Source organism: Scatophagus argus, chromosome 6, assembly GCF_020382885.2.
Source record: "Scatophagus argus isolate fScaArg1 chromosome 6, fScaArg1.pri, whole genome shotgun sequence".
NCBI lineage: Eukaryota > Metazoa > Chordata > Actinopteri > Scatophagidae > Scatophagus > Scatophagus argus.
The window spans coordinates 21777801-21799517 of record NC_058498.1 but is presented as its reverse complement, the minus strand read 5'-3'; the positions used below and the strand labels follow the sequence as shown (position 1 = coordinate 21799517).

Below are 21717 nucleotides of genomic sequence, written 5' to 3'. Positions count from 1 at the left end.
CCCATCGGCTAAACATGCCACATTTTATTTGATCAGTCAAGGCCAGCTGTTTCCCTCTGTATCCAGTCGACCATCTTCTCAGTCAGCTCTGGAGAAAAACCGATGAAATTTTGACTTCTTCCTTTGTTTATGTTCTATTTTATTTGACATTGTTTGCATGTCTGCTCAAAAACAAAAACTGCTGAGAAAGTTCTTCATTTGATTTTGTGTGGGCCTAAAAGTAGCCACATTTTGGACACAGATTTGCACCATATTTTAGCCAGTATATTTAGTAAAAATTAAACAGGGAATCAGCATATAAAATGTTGCCAACATTTTTCATTTGAAAAGTTTTAAATTTGGAGTTTATATATTTATATATATTTTACCTGGTTGTAGCTCTGGCAGGGGCTTTTTCTAAAGTCTGGGAAATGGCAATAATGGTGAATGATGATATCCATCAGAGTGATTTTGGGTTTGAAGAGTAAAATTCATGATCTAAAGTCTGCTTTGCAAAGTGGGCACGAGCAGAATTTCATCATCTTTGCTTTGGATTTGGACCTTTCTTTTTTTAGTGTGTCACTCGCACACACCCCTCCTCATTTATGGAAGTGCAGTACTAAATTGTCAGAGTCCCCCTTTAAGACTTCTATATCCTACCAAATTTCTTGTGGAGTAATAGTAAATACACTCACTGAGGGCAGTATTTCACTTCCTAACAATGTCTAATCTCTGCTTCACAACCTGATCACTCAGTTTGGACATTTTGCTCTGCAGACACACCTTTAATAAATCCAGTTATGACTAGCAGCTGAGATAGTACTGGATCATGTCCTCACTGCATGTGTGTTAGTTGTATGAGTGGGGATGGGGGGGGGGGGGGCGGGGCTTGTGTTGGTCCCCTTATCTCCGCCTCTGGACTACACAATAAGTGCCCTTAGAAGGAAAGCCTGTCAGGCTAAAAACTGAGAGCTTTTTTTTTTTTTAACGTGGCAGCAAATCTTTAGTTCATAAAAGTCAGTGATCAAAAGCAGTTCTGTGCTCAGTGCCAGGTTAACATGCAGCCCGCCGAGGATAACCTTTCAGTTGTTCCGTGTTCATTCTGGGTAAGTGTAGTTTAATTGCCTTTAGCTTTATTACAAACGAGTAGGGATGCATACTGAACTTTTCTGATTTATTAAAAGTTTTCTCGTCTTAATCCTGCTTTCTCCATTGTATAACCTGCAGCTTCACTAGACCTTGACTGCGTTTGCGTCGGACAGCTTTATCCAGGCTATCAAAAGATGTCCACAGTCTAATCCGCGTGTTTGTTATGAGGATAATCTCCAGAGGTCTTCCTATCTACTGAGGAGGGAAGGGGTGGGGCTGTCAGGCACGAGTGGCCGCCGTGCCCGGCCGTGGAGGCAGTGGAGGCGGGGTGGTGAGCAGCGCAGTCCTCGGCGGATGACAGGGGCATGGAGATGTTGCGCCGCTCCTCTGTGTTCGCGGCCGAAGTGTTTGACCGCTCGCCCACCGACAAGGAGCTGGTGTCCCAGGCCAAAGCACTGTGCAGGGACTACATTCACTCCAGGCTGAACCGTGCCGGGATAGGCTGGTCTAAGCCTGAACACGGACTGGCTGCATCAGGTGGAACACTGGGGGAGATCTCGTCGGTTCTGCTGTGGCTGGGTGAGTTATGGGACAGTCAAACACTGTATGAAGTCTGTCATGCACAGAGTGTGTGCAATGCACCGTAAAGGACTCATGGACACCGTAGAATGTGAGTTCAATGTTATCTATTGCATTTAAAGGCATATTTCAACAATTGCTCAAATAGTTAAACTTTTATGTAGATAACTTATGATATCTCTGTTCTACTTGTAAACAGTCATCACAATGGTAATGACATGTGTAACACCTTCATATACCAAGGACCACAAAACATGACCAAGAATATCGATTGACAGAAGAACTAAAGTATGAGTCATGAGAGGCAGGCAGAAACTGACCACCTCACAGACCACATGCAGAATTTCGTGGTTCTGTCATATTTCTGACTGGTGCAAAATGTTCCAAACGCCCCTTGTTAAAATGTGTAAGAATTAAATGCCTCCAACCAGATGCTGAGTTTCAAATCTGCTGAGTTTCAATACAGGCTCCTATTACAAAGCAAAAATAATAGCTGAAAAATATGTTGGTTTGCAGCCAACATGGCAGTATTTAAAGTTAATACAGCGTCTGAATTTGAACCATAGTATATACGGACATTTTAAGTTAAGAAAAAACATTTCTCAAATGATTCAGAAAAACAGCTGATCTATTTTGATGTCTTAAACACCGTTTTGATGGTTTTGGAGTCAGTTGTAAATGTGTCTTACAGCTGTGCCAGCTGTGACACAGGCTACAGGCGGAGGGGTATCAACACACTCCAGTCTCCATTCCGACTGGTGATATTTGAGATGTCAGAATTGTCCCTTGTCACAATAGCTCGTGGTTTCTCCTGCCGTTGCTGACACAAAAGGTCATGTCGTCAGATTTTCCAGGAAATTTGTGGAGATGAACTGCACTTTACACTTGATCAATTAAAGGCCACAGAAACTGATACCTCATGCCGCCTGTATTGCCCTAATATGTTTATTTTTAAACACAAATAATATTAACGAGTATCAATTTGTGGACAATATAGACTAACCGGCTAACCATAGCTAGCTAGATAGATGGAGAGATAGCTTGCTAGCTCAAAGGTCAGTTTAAAACAAAATAGATGTACCGTACTTTGTACAGAGGAGAACAATCTAAAAATTGCTTTTAGAACCTCATTTAACACAACTGGAACAACAGTTTTTAAAAGGACAAGCAAAAAACTAAGGAAGAAGAATGTTCAGATGTCTTTAAAATTATATAGGGATGATTTAGACATATGACCTCAATGTGCATGACTGGTCCGGGTTGACATTACATCTCATTCAAAAATGTGTTTGTCAAAAATGTCAAAAATGGGACGACCTTTCATTTTCACTGGAAGACCTTCAGGAAAATCCTGGGAGTCCCTCGGAAAATGAGGGACATAGTTTCATTTCTGTAATATTTCGCTGCCTGGATGTTTGCCCAGTGTGAAAACTGACAGGATGCAGATGGAACCTCCGGAATGAGGTTTCACTTTTCCATTTGTGGTTATCAGCCCACTACCAGTTGAGATAGTTACGCAATACACTGGAAATTCATATCTAATTCATATCCAGCAAAGACTGTTAGTGGATACCGTCCAGCAGAGAGTCTCTCAGAGGAGTTCAAAAACTGTGGTCAAAACAGAGCTGACACACTTCTGAGCCCCGAATCCACAGAGGAGATTAGATCATTAGAGATTAGAAGGTATCCTGGATTACAGTAAAGCATCTACAGTTAACAACTAAATATTCTCTTAGCTCAAAGACTATAAACAGACAAGCAGCTAGCCTGACTCTGTCTAAAGTTAACAAAATACGCTTACAAGCACTTCCAAAACGTTAGATATTCTTTGTCTAATCCATACAAAAACCATGTAGTGGAAAAACAAAAATCGGGTGGCTGTCTACGACCAGTTGCTCCAAGAGACTCCAAAAAGTTATGAAGAGGTCCCTCGCCTTCCTATGCACAACCATGGGACCTTATTTCAGAAGAAATACTGACAGTTAGTAAATGTCTCATTTGAATTGTGCCATGAATTACACTTTGGTTTTTGTAAATTTTGAAGAAGATTTTTTTTCTGAAATAAGGTCCCATGGCAGATGCCATAATGGGCGAGACTTCACCTTTGGACAGAGCCATGCTAGCTGTTTCCTTCTGCCAGCCACATATGCAGCTGACACACATGAGAGATATCAAACTTCTGATCCAACTCTTTTCAAGAAAGCAAATGAGCGATTGTATTTCCGCAAAATGTTGATCTATTTGTTTAAGTCAAAACAAAATGCAGGTTTTATCCATTAAATATTGTTTCATTAGTACTTTAACCGCCACTCCTAGTGCTGTCATTTGTAAAAACTTCATGCTGTATGTTTATATCGTCATCAAATCAGAGGCTTGAGAAAGTAACAGCTTTGGTGACCAGTGTTCTTTAAATTTAAAGTGAGAGTATGTAGCTTTTAGCGAAACAGCAGCCATTGGAGCTACAAATGACAACCAGGAGGTGAATGCTGAACTACTGTTTACAATTTAGGTCGACAGTAGTTTTGTTATACAGCAATATTCAACCATAATTTGTTCAAATTTGCTTGTATTATCTACCAGAAGCTACTGGTTATAGCTGACCGCTTAAGGTAGTATCAAAACCACGCTGAATCCAGCAATGGTGCTTTTTATTCCTAATGAAGCCAATTCTCCATTTGTAAGAGGAGCATTGTGTTCTTGCTACTTTCGAAAGTCTTAATTGTATGTATATCCTCAATACAAAGTCAATGTGTGCTGCAAACACTTAGTGGATTCTTGTTTATTGAGTTTAGTCTCTTTTGTTTCGGCCAGGTGATGAGTTGGAGTACCTTCGACCCAACGTTTACCGCAATGTAGCTCGACAGCTCAATATCACAGTGGCGTCAGAGAGCATTGTGTCTGATGCTTTCCTGGCTGTGGCTGCAGACATTTTCTCCACAGGTAGGTCTATTGTAAATCAAGGCAGGCCTGGACCATAGGAACTAACTATAGTGCTTTGTTATCAGGTTTAACTTTGAGCTACACTAAATTGGACATGAAAATAAAGAGCCGTTGTCCTTTTAGGGAAGTTCTTCATTTTGATGTTATCAGAAAGGGGGAACTTCAGAGCTTGAGACAAATACAATAAAGATGGTGAAAGTTTTTCACCAGTTTTTCCTTCTGAAAAATGAATCAGTTCCAGTCTACGTCTTCATGTAAACACCTCTTATGCAGAGTGACCACAGGACTCTTCACTGAGCGAGAAACATTTCTTTTGCAGCCATTATCCCCTTACAGGAAAGGAATCGTAGGGAAAACATTCAGTCCATATTAGGTTAACTCCTTGCTAGAGTGAGTGATTGTTACAGACAGTCTGGACCCCAACCAGGGAGTTCACTCATGAACCTCAGCTGGTTTGTTCCTTTGGGAATGTAACAAAGCAATCTGCTGCAAAGAGTCCAAATCAGGTCTGCCTGGTGCTCAGTACATGCATAATTACTTGCAAGAATCACGGACTACTTCAAACATATTAAAATGAGAGAATATCTACCTTAACCCAAACATTGTTCTTATGTTCATGAGTTTGAGTGGGATTTACTTTTGGAAAAACAAATTGCAGTTAGGCTTGAGATTCAGTTTACAGGTTGAAAATGTAGCCCTCAGTGATCACAGTGTAGATTTGGACATGCAGTAATGCTGACAGTCAGTGTGTGAAGAGGAAGTCATGAGCAGCAGTAGATTAGGACTACAAACTCTAATGTTTTGGTCACAAATGGTCACAAACAGATAAACTCCAGCTAAAACATCATGTCACATCCTACACATCACATCATGCAGCAGTGTAGGATGAGGGTAAAGCCTTTTTTGGCTCCTGTGCCTTTTCTTTAAATCTTTATTTAAAGCGGTTTGAATCAATAGTTTCATATTCACCGTAGATTAAATTTCGGTGTCTTCACAAATTTCAACCGACTCTCCGTTCCCGTGAGCTCTACAGGGCAGTTTAGTGTCTTTCTTTATACTCTAAGCTGTGTCAAGTAGGTTGTACCAAAAGTCACAGTTGCATAGTGGGAAATGTTGTGTTGGCTCGATTGTACACAATATTTTTATAGCAACACCTCGAACATCTCGGCCTGTGCTGCATCAATTTTTACAAAGCTTTTAGTTTTATGAAAGTGCAGTGTTGAACTGCTGAACAACAGCAGCTGGAGGTGAAGTTTAATGTAGCCAGCCTTAGTTAGCTTCCATATGAGCTTAAAGAGGACAAAGGACAAAGTAATTGATTATTACTGGTAGTATTATTAGTATTGATAGGATTTTTTTGTTCGTTAACATCCACACAGTGACCTTCTATATAGGGACAATGAAATATCAGTGGTTCAAACTGATTTGTATGATATAGACATTTAACATCATATGTGATGAAGCATGACTGAAGGTTTTATTTAACCCTCATTATTTGCAGTAACCTGAAGCTTTGGCTGTAAATGGTGCGGCAGCATAAAGCTTCACTCAACACATGAACCAGGCTGGAAAAATGAGCTGCTCGCTAATCGAGCCTTGTGTTTAGGTTTTCTTTTTTGTCTGAAGATATACTGCCTGGCTGCTGCTGAGGTTTTACAATCTGTTCATCCGTCTTTAACAGAGCTGCTGACAGACGTTTGCTGCTCTAAAAACTGCTCTGACTCGTCAGAAAGAGGCGGTCCACTTTGCTTTACCGTTTCCATTTGTGTGCAAATCACTTTTCTTGTGTTCATACATTGGATAGCAGGACATACATTTTGATTGTCCTGTAACTTGTCTCCTGCCAGGAGTAACATGGGGGAAGGTGGTCTCTTTGTACGCCGTGGCAGGAGCTTTGGCCGTGGACTGCGTTCGCCACGGCCATCCGGCTATGGTCCATACCATTGTTGACTGCATGGGGGAGTTCGTCCGCAAAAGCCTGACCACATGGCTGAAAAGGAGAGGAGGCTGGGTGAGGGAAACTTCTTTATTTGAGCTGATCTTGTTTGTGTGGGTGTTGCTGGGTGTGGCAGTATGTCAAGCTCTCTGTAAAATCACTTAACCCTTACACATATGCTTGATGTCAAGTTCCAGCGTGGATATTATCTGAATATGATGTACAAATGCGTGCTGGTCTCCATAGTATTTCACTAAGACACTGCTTTGGTTAGGAGAAAACTATTAAGATTATCATGCAGTAGAAGATAAATGTGAATAAAGATCATGAGATACAAATACAATACTGAACATCATAAACTTCATCTGTAAATATCAGTGTAGAATACTATGTAGAGCACATATGTCCCTGTAGGATATCACAGAAATATTATACATTACATACATTACGACAGGTTTTGGCTGATGTGAGGCATCCATATTTGTTTGGTTTTTTTGGCACTCCCATATTACAAAGTGCCATGTCAAATACTGAAGCTTCTGGAGAAATCAGTTCCCAGATGTAAATGCAACTATGAAGTTGACATGAATTCTAATTTATGAGTCAGAAACTTGTATTTGCATGAGAATAGTATGATAGAGTCAGCCTGCTGATTTAACCCAAATTTAACTGGCAATGTTTTGCTTTTGACACAAACGAGAGCCACTGCCACAGACACCAGATGTGTCTTCTGTGGAAACCTGTCCAAGGTGGAAAAAGATAGTTGCTTGTTCTGTCTCACTCCCAGGTAGTCAACAGCCTGGGAATGAGATCACCCCACCTGAGATGGGAAAGGCCTGTCTGATAAAATCCTACCTAAACAATAAAGAGAAACTCAGGGACAAGAAGGAACAAGGCCTGGCAACGTGCCTCTGTCTATGTTCTGCTCTGCTTTGCTGGAAAGAGCTTAACAAGTGAACGAATGAACGCCCATGTTGTCAGAGACATGGCACCCAAGTCGGTTTTGTTTTGAAGAGAAGTGGAGTGTGGCAAAATGAGGACCACTGCATTGTATAACTGACCTCATAAGCGCAAATGAGCCGCAGTGTAAACTCCAGCAGTAACGTTTCTACGCTGGGAGATGATGTCAGTGCGTGCAGTTTGTGATGTAGTGTCAGGACAGACGCTTAGCAGTTGTGGAATTTCAATGTCTGTGATGGTTTTTTTGTCATACAAGTTGATTTTTGAAGTAAGCATTGGTGAGCTTCGGTGATGAAATAACACATTTGTAAGCACACTGTGACTGATTCTCAGAATATTAACAAATCAGGTGGGATTTGTACTGTCTACTTCTTTTTGCATAGTTTTTGAAAAAGTGTTTTTCTTTTCTTTTTTTTTTTGGTGAGCTCTGTGGATGCATGAATGAGACTGTGTCCTCTTTCCCACTACAGGTGGACATGACAAAATGTGTGGTGAGCACTGATCCCAGCTTTCGCTCTCACTGGCTGGTGTCTGCAGCCTGTGCCTTTGGACACTATCTCAAGGCCACCGTGTTGTACCTCCTCAGGGAGAAGTGAGAATCGCACACTGGACTCTGAGCAGACTGACCAGCCCTGTACGTCACCAGCACCACCAGCTCCACCACTCCACTAAAGCATTCACTGCTTTGGGTTATGTTTACACTCGTTTGCACTGAGCCTTCATTGATGAACACGTATCCCCCTAGTGGTTGAAAATGGTAGCTACTGTATATTGACACTCAAGTCAAATTTTCCTCGGGACACTGAGGCCATTCTTGAGGACTTGGTCTCACAAAAATCTCAATTTCCCACCTGGGTGGCATAGATGGCCCAAAAAGGCTAGTGCATACCAGATAAATGCAAAATACAACATATTTTGCTCTAACTAAGGGACTGTATAGGTTATTAGGGGGATGGGGTTCAGAAAAAGAGGAACTTTTCTTAAGGGAAAGCAGTCTATATTTTCCGGGGTGGGGAGTGGGGGGGCACGGGAGTGTTTTTCAGTTTTTTTTCTCACTCCACATTTATGTTATATTTCAGTCTGCCCACGCATTAGTACAAGAAACCAGATAGTTATAATTAATGTCTGTGTGCACAATGAATGTACATTCCTAGTCAAATAGGACTATCACAGTCACAGCTCGCAGGAAACATCCATTTTTCTGGATGTTAGTTGTTACAGTGTAAATCTCTACCAACAGCTGCCCATCATCACAACAGAAAGGAAAAAAAAATGAAATGTGTCAAATGGTAATTTAATTTCAAATTTCTTATTGCTGACTTATTATAGTAATTGACAAAGTGAAATGAGACATTTTGACTGTCCTGTCAACTTAATGGTTTAAACTGATGTTATATTATTTATGCTTTTCCTCTTTTAGTTCTTAATCGTGAAACAAGTTGTACCCATTCATGCTCTGATATTATGTTTGGATGTTAGGGGGAGAGTGTAGCCTGGGCTTTTTTCTTTTTCAGAGTCATCTGTAGAATTCTGCCCTCCCCGAATCGATTATTTCCCATACAGTCCTTAATGAATCTGACCGATTGATTGAACCTTCAATAACTACATGTATGTAATTTAGACAACACTATACATTTGATGCACCTTTTCCCTTCTCTTCATTGTTCACTGTAGGGCAGTGTATTATATTTCTGTACTGTAAAATATCATTGTAATAATGCAAGATACAGTGTATTTTCATTGAGCACTTTGATAACATTTCATTTTATGAGTAAGATTTATTCCATGAATAATGTCACTTTTACAAGGCGCGTAGCACTAGGAGTCCTAGAAAATAAAGAAATGTTTGAGTGATGATCTTGCACCTGTAAATATTAACAATAATAAATGGTCTTTAGAAATGTCTGCCAAGTCTGCAGTGGTAAATGTTGATCAATTAACAAACACATTTTGTTTTGCAGCTGTTTCATCTTTACAATCCCAAGTAATGAGCATTCGAATACTTTGTTAATATGAAGCAGGTGTATTATGAGAGTAGAAGATGTGATTTTGTATTTAATACACCCAGATTTTTATATTTAAGGGAAATTAAAGGTACAGGTACAGGTACAAGGTACATTTTATTTTGATTAAACCCAATAAATATTTACCATGGTCAAGATAGTCTAAATTCTGTCTCAGAAATTCAAAAATATTAGGGGGATACTGAAAGTTGAGAGATCCTCAGTCAAAATTATACCATATAATACTACATCAAATTTATGACATACTTAGTCAAAACTTTAAGACAGTCTAATCTATGAATTGATGCTGGGTTTAGTCTACATGTTTTTGTCTATGTGTCACATTAGGGGATTGCTGTCATAAATTCTCTCTGGGACTTAGCTGGGAGAAATGACAGATGTTGGTCCCCAACCAATCATAACTTTCCTGCTTTTACAACCTGTATGACGTAACCAGAAATGAGGGACCAACTTCAGGGAACAGAAACGTAAGCAAACATTGGTTTACCTTATGTTCGCATATCTCTTTTATATAGAAATAAAAGAATCATATTTGTTATTTGACACTTCTTACTAGCAGCATCAACAAGACCATTCATTTCACCAAGTTTACAGTAGCGTGTGTGTGACAAATGCACTGTGGTCCTATTTGACAATGTTATGGAAAGAAATTCTGACACACTAGTCTTTCTGTCAGGACACTGCAAGGAGTCCAAGATGTGGTGTCTTTCTTTGTCACATTTTCCATGCACTGGTTATTTTCTTGTAGCATTTATTATGAGATTCTATTATAATTAAAGTTTTAGTCTCATATGCACTGTGAAATGTGACAGAGCTGGATTAGCTGTAAAAATGCATTATCACAAAGCTGAAAATTTGCTGTTTTTCTAAGCTCATTAAAAGTTGATCGTTTGCAGATAAGTTGTTCTCTCAGGACAGAAACATATAAACATATGATGATCCTATTGAATACGATGCCCTGAAGGGTTTTCTTGCTTTCACAGCTCACTCTTGCTGGGATTTATTATGGAGCATCCTCAGCAGTGCACCTACTCCACAGCTGTATCAGCACACAAGTACTTTGATAGTGGAAGATTCTGCAAAACCCTCCATTTTATAACCATATTTATTTATTTATTTACTGTTAAAAGATCGGGCGTTGTTACATATCCATATCACTTCAGACATGACATGAGTCTGACCTGAATGCCATTAGATTGGCTGCAGCTGCATAATAACATGCAGAGAGAACTGAGCATCTTGGGCTGCCTCGTGCTATGCCTCCTGTGCCACTGACTTTTGCAGGATTTGCCTTGGCTTTAAGATTTTTAAATTCACTTTAATGAAAATGAAATGTAATTAGACCCTCTGCTGACATACAACTGTTATTTCAACTTTATTCTAACGAGGATATTTAATTTGTTTCCCTTTAATAACACTGATTCTGGGTCTGATCTGTTAAAGGTCCAGAGTGTAGAATTTAGTGTCACCTAGTGGTGAGATTGCACATTGCAAGCAACTGACGCTCTTTTCCTCACTGTCTCCTTCCAAGGGTGTAGGAGAAACAATAGTGGTTGCTTAAACAAAAAGGTGTAAGGCACTCTTTAGAGCCAGTGAGGGTTACTGAAGAAACATGTCAGACTCCTTGGAAGAGGACCCAGTCCTTCTGTGGAGGGTTCATCCTAAAGTAGTGAAAATACAGTACTTCTGAGGTTCATTATACACTTATGAAGGCATAATTCTAAATATTATATTTAATTTCTGCCAGGAGATCCCCCTAAATCCTGCACAATGAACCGTTAAATGAGATATATAAACATACTAAATATTTCGTATATGTAGTGTAGATATCTATTAGATAGATACCTATTCATTGATTGATTGCGATCGCTTTTGCCATGGACTTTAGGGTTAAACGATTTCAGGGTAAGCCAATCAGAGGCAGAGTAAGGCGGGCCATACATTCTCCTTCCTGGGGAGAAAAATATCGCCAACGGGACGGATACGTCAGCCGCTACTGATTGGTTAAGGTAAAATAACCCCCCTTGACAGATCTGATTGGATGTTCTAAGAAATGTCCCGCCTCTCTCCAAATTCCAGAGCAGGACTCTCTTCCCATTGGTCCAGCGAGTCAGAGGGCAGAGAACAACAAAACAAGATAGGGTGAAGACCGTCGGGATGGATGCAGGTAAGCGATATTTTCTAATAAAATAACATTAGTTTCTCTCCCATAGCAAACTAGTCTAGCAGTAATCACAACAGAGCACAAATCTCTTGCTTTGTCATGATAAGATTGCCAACTCCAGCTGCTAGTCCAACTCAGACACAGATTGCTTTGTACCTCGGTGACGTTAGCCTGCTAAAGTGATGACTAAAGCTAAGTGCTAACTAACGTTAGCTTGCTGTTATTGTTAAATGTGGTGGATTCCCAGCTTTGACAGCTCGCTGCACAGTCGTATAACACTTCCTATACGGTATCCAAATGTCATATGCGTTAATGTCATGTGTTCCTGTGAAGTTTCACTCTTAATAATTTGCCTTTTGTCCTTGAGTTGACTGTTTGTGCCAACGTTATGTTACGCCCAAGATGAACATCCCAGCCGATGCACTGTCACCATCACATCATTATTGGGCTACTTAGCGCGGAGAATTCTATTAGCTATGGGAGGGCTGATGGTGTGCAGCGAGACTCGTTGTAGTTGAATAATAGCACTCAGAGATAGCGAACACACTTTATACTGCAGTGTCTTTTCTATCGACTGCGTATACATAACTTCGTTCTTTACCTGCGAAGCTACAAATCACAGTTTTCTGTTTTGCTAATTGACAGTTGCTGAGCTAGTTGCTTAGCTAACTTTTTGGTCTGTTTTAAGTTCCTTTTGCTTTATAACAAAAGCGTAAATACACATTCCACTGTATGAAAACAAGTTCGAATTGGCCAAACTCCATTGTTTCTTTCCGAAGGAGAAGTAGACTATTAAAGAGTGTCCAAGTCATCATTACTTTTTGCCAAGTTTTATACTTGGCTTAGAGCCCAGTACTTTAAGCTGCAGTGAAAAGTTAGGCTGAATACAGACTGTTATGAATTCTTTTTACAGTGATACTTTATTGAAAACAACCATATAGTTACTTACGTATTTATTTATTAACTGCTTGATGTACAAGGGAGACATATAGACAGTTAGTTGTTTGTTGTCATGTATGTATTCTCTATTATCAAAGGGAAATTGTTTGTTCATCTTGAGGAGTATCACTCAGCCAGTGAAAACAGTGGTAAATGTCATCCGTGGACATTTTCAACATTTTCAAGTCTGAAAAAAATAATCTCATTGTTGGCAAAGTTATGTCAGCCTGGGCTTGACTACAGATTTGTAATGGAAATCCTGAAATACAAAATAAAGCTGTGAAAAATGTAGGTATTGACCAAACTTGGGAGGTCAGGGTACAACAAATAACCCTATCCACTTGCACTATGGGAAATATAAGATTCAAGATTGTCGTGGTTTTTTTTTTTAGCTTTATCTCTACTAGGCCCTACTCAGGATGTCTTTGACTGTGGTTTTTAAAATCTGTTTAACACAAGTTTACCCAACACATTATTGTACAGAAATCAATATTTAAATTCTGTACACTAAAGAAGGGCATATGGAACAACGTTCCAAGAAGTGACTGTAATTTTCACAAAATTATTTGATCGTCCATGATTGCTCTCTCGCAGATAGCTTTACGTTTATTAGCTGCAACAAGTGGTTAGTAACCAACAACACAGCCACCAGCAGTTTCTCCTCTGTAATTATCCACATACTTACAGTTGACTTTGCTTCTTCTTGCAGCTACCTTGACATACGACACACTTCGCTTTGGAGAATTTGAAGATTTTCCTGAGACCTCAGAGCCTGTGTGGATCTTAGGGAAAGAATACAGTGCACTCACAGGTAGGACTGTGAAATCTAAAGTGAACATGAGATGAGGAGAAATGAGTATTAAAGTTATAAATATTCATATTAGCAAGTGTACACCTTTCTCTGTGGGTGCATTGTAAAGTGGTGATTTCTGGTCTTCATATAGAGAAAGACGAGATTTTATCTGATGTCACTTCACGACTGTGGTTCACGTACAGAAAAAACTTCCCACCAATTGGTAAGTGAAGAAGTATGTGATTTAGTCAAGCCCCTTAACTGCACTCCTTGAGTTTGGAGATTTGAGTAATCTGGATATTCACATTTGACTATAAAAGGGAATATCATGCATGGTTCTCTGGTGTGTTTCAGGTGGGACGGGGCCAACATCAGATACAGGATGGGGGTGTATGTTGCGGTGCGGCCAGATGATCCTCGGCGAGGCCTTGATGTGTAGACATTTAGGCAGAGGTAAGATTATTCTGAAAAAATAAAAAAAGAAATATTCCCCTTTATTGTAGATGGATACGTGTCCACATAAATGACAGATTTGATCACTGTGTGGCACAAACAGCTCTTCTCCAGTGAAGAGACTATACAAACAGAGCTTGTTTTAAACAGTCTTAATAACTGGCCTTTTTGTTCTCAGACTGGAGATGGGCCAAAGGGCAGAAACAAAGAGAAGAGTACATCAGTATTCTCAATGCCTTCATTGACAAAAAAGACAGCTATTATTCCATCCATCAAATTGGTAAGTAGTGAGTGTCAGACTTTTCTGATTATTATCAAGGACTCTGTCATTCAGTCCTCAGAGTTTCCATTAAATTTTGTCTTATCTTGTTGCTAATTTCTGTAGCCCAAATGGGAGTTGGAGAGGGAAAGCCTATAGGTCAGTGGTATGGACCAAACACAGTTGCCCAGGTTCTAAAGTAAGTACTGCAAAGAAGCTAGACATTTCAATTGTCTCCAGATTTCTAATCATTTACTCCGATATTTGTCTTTACAATTACTTAAAAGTAAGTCTAAGTTCTAAGTCCACAAGTTCCCAGAGCACAAGGTGAGGCCTTCAAATGGCTTGTTTTGCCCAGGTCCGAAAGCTGAAGATATTTCTCTTACCTGTATGTCAAACTGACAATTATTGCAAAACTAATGCATCATTGCAGTTTATTTATTGATAACTATAGGGGTATAACAGCCACTGAAATTTGGCATTAGATAGATAAATAGATAGATACTTTATTGATCCCGAGGTACACACTGGCATTGAAGCACTTGTACTGGGAAAAGGTTGTTTCATTTCATTCAGATATTGTTTATATTGTCAATGCCTGTGTTTCCTTTTGTGCATGTTTTGTTTTCAGTGCCAAATTTTTGGTCTAGACCCATATCAACTTATACGGTGGATTAAAGGTGCTCTGTATACCTAACAACACTTAACAATATGTGTTGAATGCATTTATTTACTCTCAAAACATTTGTAATACAAACTCTTTTTTTGTATTACAAATAATTCAATACTCTGTGTTTACTAGCTTGCAGTTTTCTTATTCATGCCTTTCTGAGAACATTGCTACTTTTATAAGCATTAGCCCTTCCAACAGTCGATGAGGATAAGAGTGAGTAAGTGCATTCTTGTGCTCCAACATGGTACAAAGATGTCTTTCTTTTCTGCTCTCACCATGTATTCATCCATCCCACTGTCAAATAATGAACAAAAAAGACAACATCTTTTATACTGGGGACATAAACAACTGGAAGAAATACCTTTTCAATTTGGTACAACTCTTTTAAGTGTGACTGTCTCAGTGTGCTGTCCTGCTTTCAGAAAGTTGGCCGTGTTCGATACGTGGAGCAGATTAGTTGTACACGTCGCAATGGACAACACCGTGGTCATCGAGGAGATCAGTGAGTGCAGTTGTATTCAAGTCATTCCCCACCCCCCATCCCATTTTTAATCACCGACATGAGCAGTTTAAAAGTCATTCCAATACTTCTTTCCTCCAGGTTAAAGTATAGACAAGCTGGGAATGTTTAAAAAGAATTTCAGCTAAATTGTACTACTGTTGCACGACAACGATTGTAGGTGGAAACAAATTCAAATGTCGGAGTTGAAGTAAAGAAAACAAGTTCATTCGAGAGCAGCATTTTGGTACTTTTCTAAGTGCAAATATATGAAGGAGGGATAAAAACAACTTTCAGTGGAAAGCATCCATAAAATGGACTGCTGTCTTCAATTAACGTAAAGCAGCTGAGTAGTCAGTATCAGTATTTTTCAAAGCAGGTCTGTTTTAATCCATTTCTTATTTTAGTCTACTGCATGACCCATTGCAAACTGTAAGAGAAGTTGAGCTGAGCTGAGAAGTTTTGCTTAACATCAGGCACAAACAGGATCTAAGACTAATTGCAGCATCAATGATGTTGTGCTTATTTTTTCCACTGCAGAGCGTCTCTGTATGCCCTGGCTGGACACTGCAGGAGCCTGTGCTGAACCAGAAGGAGTGGGCGAGCTCAATGGCTGCCTGGAGGGAGCGTGTGCCCTGGCTGAGGAGGAGACGGCTCTCTGGAAACCTCTGGTCCTGCTCATCCCCCTCAGGCTGGGCCTGAGTGATATAAATGAGGCCTACATCGAAACCCTCAAGGTGAGGTATTTCAACATGGGTATGAAGTGACAGTCTTATGACTCAGATATCACACAGCAGATATCACAAACACAAACCTCTGTACTTGCATGTAGGTGTTGTGTAAAAGATGGTCATTTTTTTCCTCTCCATTTCAGTCAGTCCTAAATGCTTACAAGAATAAAGAAACTGACCTCAAAAGTTACCTTCTTTTTTTTTTTTAAAGCATATTGGCAGGTGGCTATAGATTTGACTATGGCCCTTAGTCCCTTAAGGAACTAAATTATTTACACTAAGCGTCTGTACCAAAAAAAAAAGAGAAAAGAAATAGTACGCTTTGGAAAATGGTCATATCCAACTTTTATGTCATTTGAAATGAATTGGGAAATGTATGAAAAAAGATAACTGAATCACCACTGAGGCAGAGTCAGCTACAGCCAGGGTGAGATAAACCCTCTTGTCTCTTTCCACAGCAATGCTTCATGCTGCCTCAGTCCCTGGGTGTTATTGGGGGAAAACCCAACAGTGCCCATTACTTCATTGGTTATGTTGGTATGTCTGGTCCCTGGGTTTGTGAAATAAATACGCAGCTGTGCACTGCAACCTCATGCTCATCATATTATTTCTACTTAAATCAAGAGAACAATCTGCTTATGCTTTTCTGTTTATTTTCCCTAGGAGAGGAACTCATCTATTTAGACCCACACACCACTCAGCCTGCAGTGGAGCCATGTGAAGATGGCAAGGTCCCTGATGAGACGTACCACTGTCAGCACCCACCCTGTCGTATGCACATCTGTGAACTGGACCCATCCATCGCAGCGGTAGGAACAGCAGGGAGGCTTTTCATAGTGTACAACTCAGGGTTTCTGTGGGTCACTTAAAAGTCTAAAATCAAAAAACTGGAATTTTAGGCCAGAATGTCTTAAATATAAATTTGGCAGGTCATAAAAATTGATTTAATTATGAAAGTTAATCTTACTTTTATAAATTTGCATTAACTCCAGTCTGTGGTGAGAGTGGGAACATGGCATCTCCTCATCAAGAAAAGTGCTACTTCTACAGATAGGTTTAGGTTGTTTCAGTTAACGTTACTTTCATCTGATGTGGGTAAGTTAAACAAGATCTAACTAGAGAATAGTATAGCATCCAGTACTTGGTTGAAGCCTGTTTCAATTAAAAGATTAAACATGGGGACTGTGTCTATACAGGCTTTGGTCAAATGGAAAATCAGAAAGAAAAAAAACCCACCAGCAAACGATGCCAAGTCCGCCCCCCCAGTTCGACCCACTCTGCATTATCTCATTAACTTAATAGAAACCTGCAGAAGCTGTAGCACCAAAACCCATTTTAAATGTGAATGTAGAGTGAAAGTTTTTACAGTACCTCAGATGTTCCACAGCTGATTGCATTCCGGTTTCTGCCAGGGTTTCTTCTGCAGAACAGAGGACGAGTTTGATGACTGGTGTATGCGCATACGAAGGGTACGTTTCTTTTTCAGTTCTTGTGTCACTCCTTTTGACTTGTCTATAGCAGTTAAAGGTATAATTTGCAGAACAAAATTAAGTGATTGCAGAGAAAGATATTTGATTGTTGAGTGTCCTTGCCAACCCAAAATGTTGCTATTTGACGACCTGAGAATGAGAGTCAAAAATGCACAACCTTGCTTCAGAATAGCTGATACCCAGAAACATCCTCAACACAACAAAAATAAAACAAGAAAATACACAGAGGACATAGTCTCTGCAGATACAGACACCAATGCAAACATTTAGGAGATCATGATGATTTAGAGAGATAAAGTCCATACATTGTTTTTTTTTTTAATGGAAATTCTTGCATATTATGCTTTTTGTACCTCAAAAAAAATGAAGGTCCTCCTCTTTCAGCTGTCCTGCAACAGAGGGGGCCTGCCCATGTTTGAACTAGTAGACAGTCAGCCTTCTCACTTGGTCAGCGTGGATGCCATTAACCTTACTCCTGGTAAATTAACCTTTTCTATTTCGCAAAATATATTCCAATGATCCATTTTATAAAAATTAACTTAAATGGTTGTTTTTTCTTTCTTTTACGTATTAACGCCCTACTTCACAGATTTCTCAGATTCGGACAGGTTGGAGCGGTTCTTTGATTCAGAAGATGAAGAGTTTGAGATCCTTTCCCTGTGAGGAACATATGGACAATGATTTACTGTTCTCAACAGTTGGCGAGAGATTCTTTGTCTCTTCTGTGTATCAGAGGGGAAGCCTGAGGGGATGAACATTACCTGGAGACCTCTTGAGCCAGTCCAGCTCCAATGGTGTAGTCAGTGTGTCACACAGCGTTCTTCTCAACAGCCACTGATCGCTCTCGGTATCCAACATTGAGACTGCCTGGTGGAAGCTGTAGCAGGAGCTCAGGATAAATTCTGTATGCACATTTTCACATACTTGTGTTTCCATTTGAGTCTTAACACTTTAAATGTTTATTCTGAAGTGATATGGTGCCTTTCCCTGACTCCATAAGTGAAATTGCCATAACAGTTTTATGTTGTATAGAAACACAATGGTTCATGACGCCCATGGCTTACGCAGTTTGTCACTAATAACTGAAGTCTGTAACAGCCTGTAATGAAACCAAATTAAGTCAAATCTGCAGACGAGTTGTATTAATTGTTCATGCAAAGTATCCTTGCCAAGTCTAAACCATAAACCACTTCATTTGAAGATAATTTATTTAATCAACACAATATGTAGACAGGTGAAAAAAAACAATAGACGGTGTAAGAGGATTAAAAACTAAAAATAAAATCAGAATCTGAAGGACAATGGTTCTGCTCAATTCCAAGACAATATAGAAACATATCTGAATCACAGCCAAGGCATTCATCTTTTGCATTCAATAACAAGGAAAAAAAAGGGAACTTGAGCCAAGTGTGAAGTCACAGAGTCACTGTAACGACAGACTGTCTTTGTATCAAAATGGTCTCACTCGGACAGGTTCACATTCACTTCCACAGCTCTCCAAGTGGCAGGTAGCAAGCTGTGTTGATAGTATTGAGGCTGAGGTTTGTGATGTCTTTGTGTACATCCTCAACACTCTTAGAAGCATCAACTACCTAGAACAAACAATTTAGATCAGAAGCTGTTTTACCATCGTTTATTTAAATATCACCTTGGAATAAACTGATTGAGACCCGCATCATACCTGCCAGTTGACAGAAGGATCCTTCATCAGCTGTTCAAATTTCTGTTGAACCACTCTTTGGAAAGCACTGGTCTCATATCTCTCTTCTCCAAACTGACCTCTGAGAGCAGCGTCAGCTGGACTGAGCTGTAGAAACATAACAAGGTCTGGCTTTGGCAGTCCCGCATCAGGGTTCTTGCACCAGTCCAGACAGAATCCCTGAAGGAGATGAGCATGTCAGACTATTTGCTGCTCTTCACACACACTAACGAATGTGGTCTGACGGATGCAGAGTTTGAAAGGCTGAGGAAAGACTCACCGGCTTGGCACTAGTGAAAGCGACTCCAGAGAAGGCGTACCTATCTACCACCAGAGTGGTGCCTTGCTCCAGCTTCCTCTTCATTAAAGGCCTGTGGTCAGAATTATTTCATTAGGCTGCACGAGAAAATTCAGGACATCATGTAAACAGGCTAGAAGGAACTTAACAAGGATAATGACAATATGCACTTTTCAGATTAGAATTCGGCACTTTGCTAATAAAGATGACTGCAGAGATAAGTACATTTACTCAAAGTTCATTTTTAAAAGGATAAAGCTGTTTTTTGTTACTGTCAACAAATCCCAAATCAATTGTGTTAGTCTGTCTCTCAATACTTTCTAATTGTGTCACCCTGTCGTCAAGCCTGAACTCCACTGGCTCCTGTTGATGACACACCTCTTTAACAAAATTGGACACAAATATAGTTTGACTTTTAGCATATGCTACTCAGGTACAACGTGATTTACAAAAACAAACACAAAACTGTGCATTGCCAGGAACCATTAGGGGGGGTTGTTTTTGTTTTCACTGAAATCTCTGAAGGTGACACTGGCAGTCTATAAACTTTCATCGAGCCAGTCTTTAAAATCACCTGGTGTTATCTCTACCTGATGTTTTTGTAATTTGGGTGAACTGACCATTTGTGCTGACTCTTAACATTGGTGAAAACTTTTAACATCTGACTCATCTGAAAAAAGGGTTGGTAGGGTTATTAACATTGACTATGGCTCCCAGTAAGCTACTCCAGTGGGCCAGCACGCACAGTAACAGAGTTTAAAGTTACGCTGAGCGGAACGCCGCCATTATTACAAAAACATCTTTGCCGTGGAAATATACTCTAATAACATGCAGAATTTAAGGCTTTGAGATATTTTTACAGCGTTTCGATGGTTCTCAAAGGAAGCATTTGGTTATTTAACACAGCAAACAAAAGTCTTACACCAGTTCCCAGCGGTTTGCAGAGAACAGCAAGTGCACTGTGTGGTCCTCCAAATCACTTTTGTTTTCCAGGTAGGCACTTACAAGCTGTCCAATTGTTGTGGTCCTGTCTGCCCAAAGAAACCACACCGCGGCTATATTAATGTTAAACAGTCGTGAAAACGTTATTCTGTAAGTACAAAGCTGCATCGGGGGTGAGAAGAAGACCCAATTTAAGATTATGCTAACATTAAAGCGATAAGAATGACGTGCTTTACCGGGAAATCTCATCATCTCTGCCGGTCGGCCGCTCTGTTGCAGCGCCTGAACTAGCTTCTTGCACTGCGTCGTTTTCCCGGCCTTGTCTACACCCTCTAACACAATGAGGGCTCCTCTTTTGCACGCCATTATTGTTTGGATGGTTGATAACCGGGCTAAAACGACCTTCTTTGGACTACTAAATGCTAACACTGCGCAAGAATCCTCATCATTTACCCGCCTTTTCCTGAAACGACTGCGACACACAGGAAGTACAACGAACCTCTTCCTGTTGTTTCCAAAATAAAATAAAATGTCTATGGAATACCGCAGGCTTCCAAGAGCATTACGAAAATACTAATTACAATCGAATAAACAATTTATTTATTTATTTATTGTATTATTTATAAAGAACAGGTATTACAGCATTGAATATGACTCAGGGGTCAGGGGTCACTATCCCAGCGACAGTCTGTCACATCAGGCGTAAAAATCACATTCATTTGTTGGACATTTATTCCACTGCGCACCTTATCTTATATTGTTTTGCACACTTAACCTGCACTTTATAACTCATTTTCTGAGTAGCAATCCGTTTACATATGCTTACACTGTGGCTGGTTGACCTGCTTTCTCTGCACTCTATGGTACTTTATGTAGCATATGTTGGTTTATTTAGTTTATTTAGTATGTTTAGTCTATTTTTCCCAGCCTTGTTTGGTTGTTTGTCTGCTTACTTTTGACTAACCTACACTGCTGTAATGGGCTACTGGTGCTTGAATTTCCCTCGGGATCAATAAAGCATCTATCTATCTATCTAGCTAATATAGAAAAGATAATATCAGATAATGATATTCTGTTTGAACTGACTTTATGAGCGGTAGCTGAGAAATATTTTTTTTTTCAAATGTTGTTCAGAGGTATATTTTCAATCACCAATCAAAAAAAAACAAAACAGTGATTTACATTTCATGTTGTTCTGATAGCACAATTAAAAGCATAATATATATCATTGAACAATTACATCTCCAACAAATCTTTAACTGTATACCAA

General features: G+C 39.7%; 3 protein-coding genes across 4 annotated transcripts; 2 read left to right on the top strand and 1 right to left on the bottom strand.

Annotated features, from left to right (window-relative positions):
• The first annotated feature begins 945 nt into the window (after window positions 1–945).
• On the top strand, window positions 946–9387 carry boka (BCL2 family apoptosis regulator BOK a). The gene is made up of 5 exons (XM_046392487.1): window positions 946–1085; window positions 1207–1647; window positions 4459–4587; window positions 6435–6598; window positions 7954–9387. The coding sequence occupies exons 2-5, from the start codon at window positions 1434–1436 to the stop codon at window positions 8077–8079; spliced, it is 633 nt and encodes a 210-aa protein (XP_046248443.1). The 5' UTR covers window positions 946–1085; window positions 1207–1433; the 3' UTR covers window positions 8080–9387.
• A 2153-nt stretch (window positions 9388–11540) lies between these two features.
• atg4b (autophagy related 4B, cysteine peptidase) lies at window positions 11541–18639 on the top strand. 2 transcript variants are annotated; one of them, XM_046391476.1, is made up of 13 exons: window positions 11541–11674; window positions 13320–13421; window positions 13555–13626; window positions 13758–13856; window positions 14035–14136; window positions 14242–14314; window positions 15211–15290; window positions 15828–16024; window positions 16477–16555; window positions 16682–16827; window positions 17431–17487; window positions 17893–17986; window positions 18098–18639. In XM_046391476.1, the coding sequence occupies exons 1-13, from the start codon at window positions 11665–11667 to the stop codon at window positions 18169–18171; spliced, it is 1185 nt and encodes a 394-aa protein (XP_046247432.1). In that variant the 5' UTR covers window positions 11541–11664; the 3' UTR covers window positions 18172–18639. The 2 variants fall into 2 exon arrangements, with proteins under 2 accessions (XP_046247432.1, XP_046247431.1); XM_046391475.1 differs by having other exon boundaries at window positions 17878–17986.
• Window positions 18640–18698: 59 nt separating this feature from the next.
• On the bottom strand, window positions 18699–20946 carry dtymk (deoxythymidylate kinase (thymidylate kinase)). The gene is made up of 5 exons (XM_046391479.1): window positions 20684–20946; window positions 20428–20536; window positions 19488–19578; window positions 19190–19387; window positions 18699–19100 (listed from the first exon to the last, which is right to left on the bottom strand). Exons 1-5 carry the CDS (start codon window positions 20811–20813, stop codon window positions 18990–18992), a joined length of 639 nt encoding a protein of 212 aa, XP_046247435.1. The 5' UTR covers window positions 20814–20946; the 3' UTR covers window positions 18699–18989.
• Between the last annotated feature and the right edge of the window lie 771 nt (window positions 20947–21717).

What these genes read in the sequence shown, in the direction of transcription:
- boka (XM_046392487.1), top strand. Translation starts at nt 1,434, where the DNA reads ATGGAGATGTTGCGCCGCTCCTCTGTGTTCGCGGCCGAAGTGTTTGAC. An exon ending in GTCGGTTCTGCTGTGGCTGG is followed by an intron (nt 1,648 to 4,458) that starts GTGAGTTATGGG and finishes TGTTTCGGCCAG; the next exon opens with GTGATGAGTTGGAGTACCTT. An exon ending in TGCAGACATTTTCTCCACAG is followed by an intron (nt 4,588 to 6,434) that starts GTAGGTCTATTG and finishes GTCTCCTGCCAG; the next exon opens with GAGTAACATGGGGGAAGGTG.
- atg4b (XM_046391475.1), top strand. An exon ending in AGAATACAGTGCACTCACAG is followed by an intron (nt 13,422 to 13,554) that starts GTAGGACTGTGA and finishes GTCTTCATATAG; the next exon opens with AGAAAGACGAGATTTTATCT. An exon ending in TGCCATTAACCTTACTCCTG is followed by an intron (nt 17,987 to 18,097) that starts GTAAATTAACCT and finishes CCTACTTCACAG; the next exon opens with ATTTCTCAGATTCGGACAGG.
- dtymk (XM_046391479.1), bottom strand. Translation starts at nt 20,813, where the DNA reads ATGGCGTGCAAAAGAGGAGCCCTCATTGTGTTAGAGGGTGTAGACAAG. An exon ending in AGAGATGATGAGATTTCCCG is followed by an intron (nt 20,537 to 20,683) that starts GTAAAGCACGTC and finishes TTCTTTGGGCAG; the next exon opens with ACAGGACCACAACAATTGGA. An exon ending in CTTTCACTAGTGCCAAGCCG is followed by an intron (nt 19,388 to 19,487) that starts GTGAGTCTTTCC and finishes CATCTCCTTCAG; the next exon opens with GGATTCTGTCTGGACTGGTG.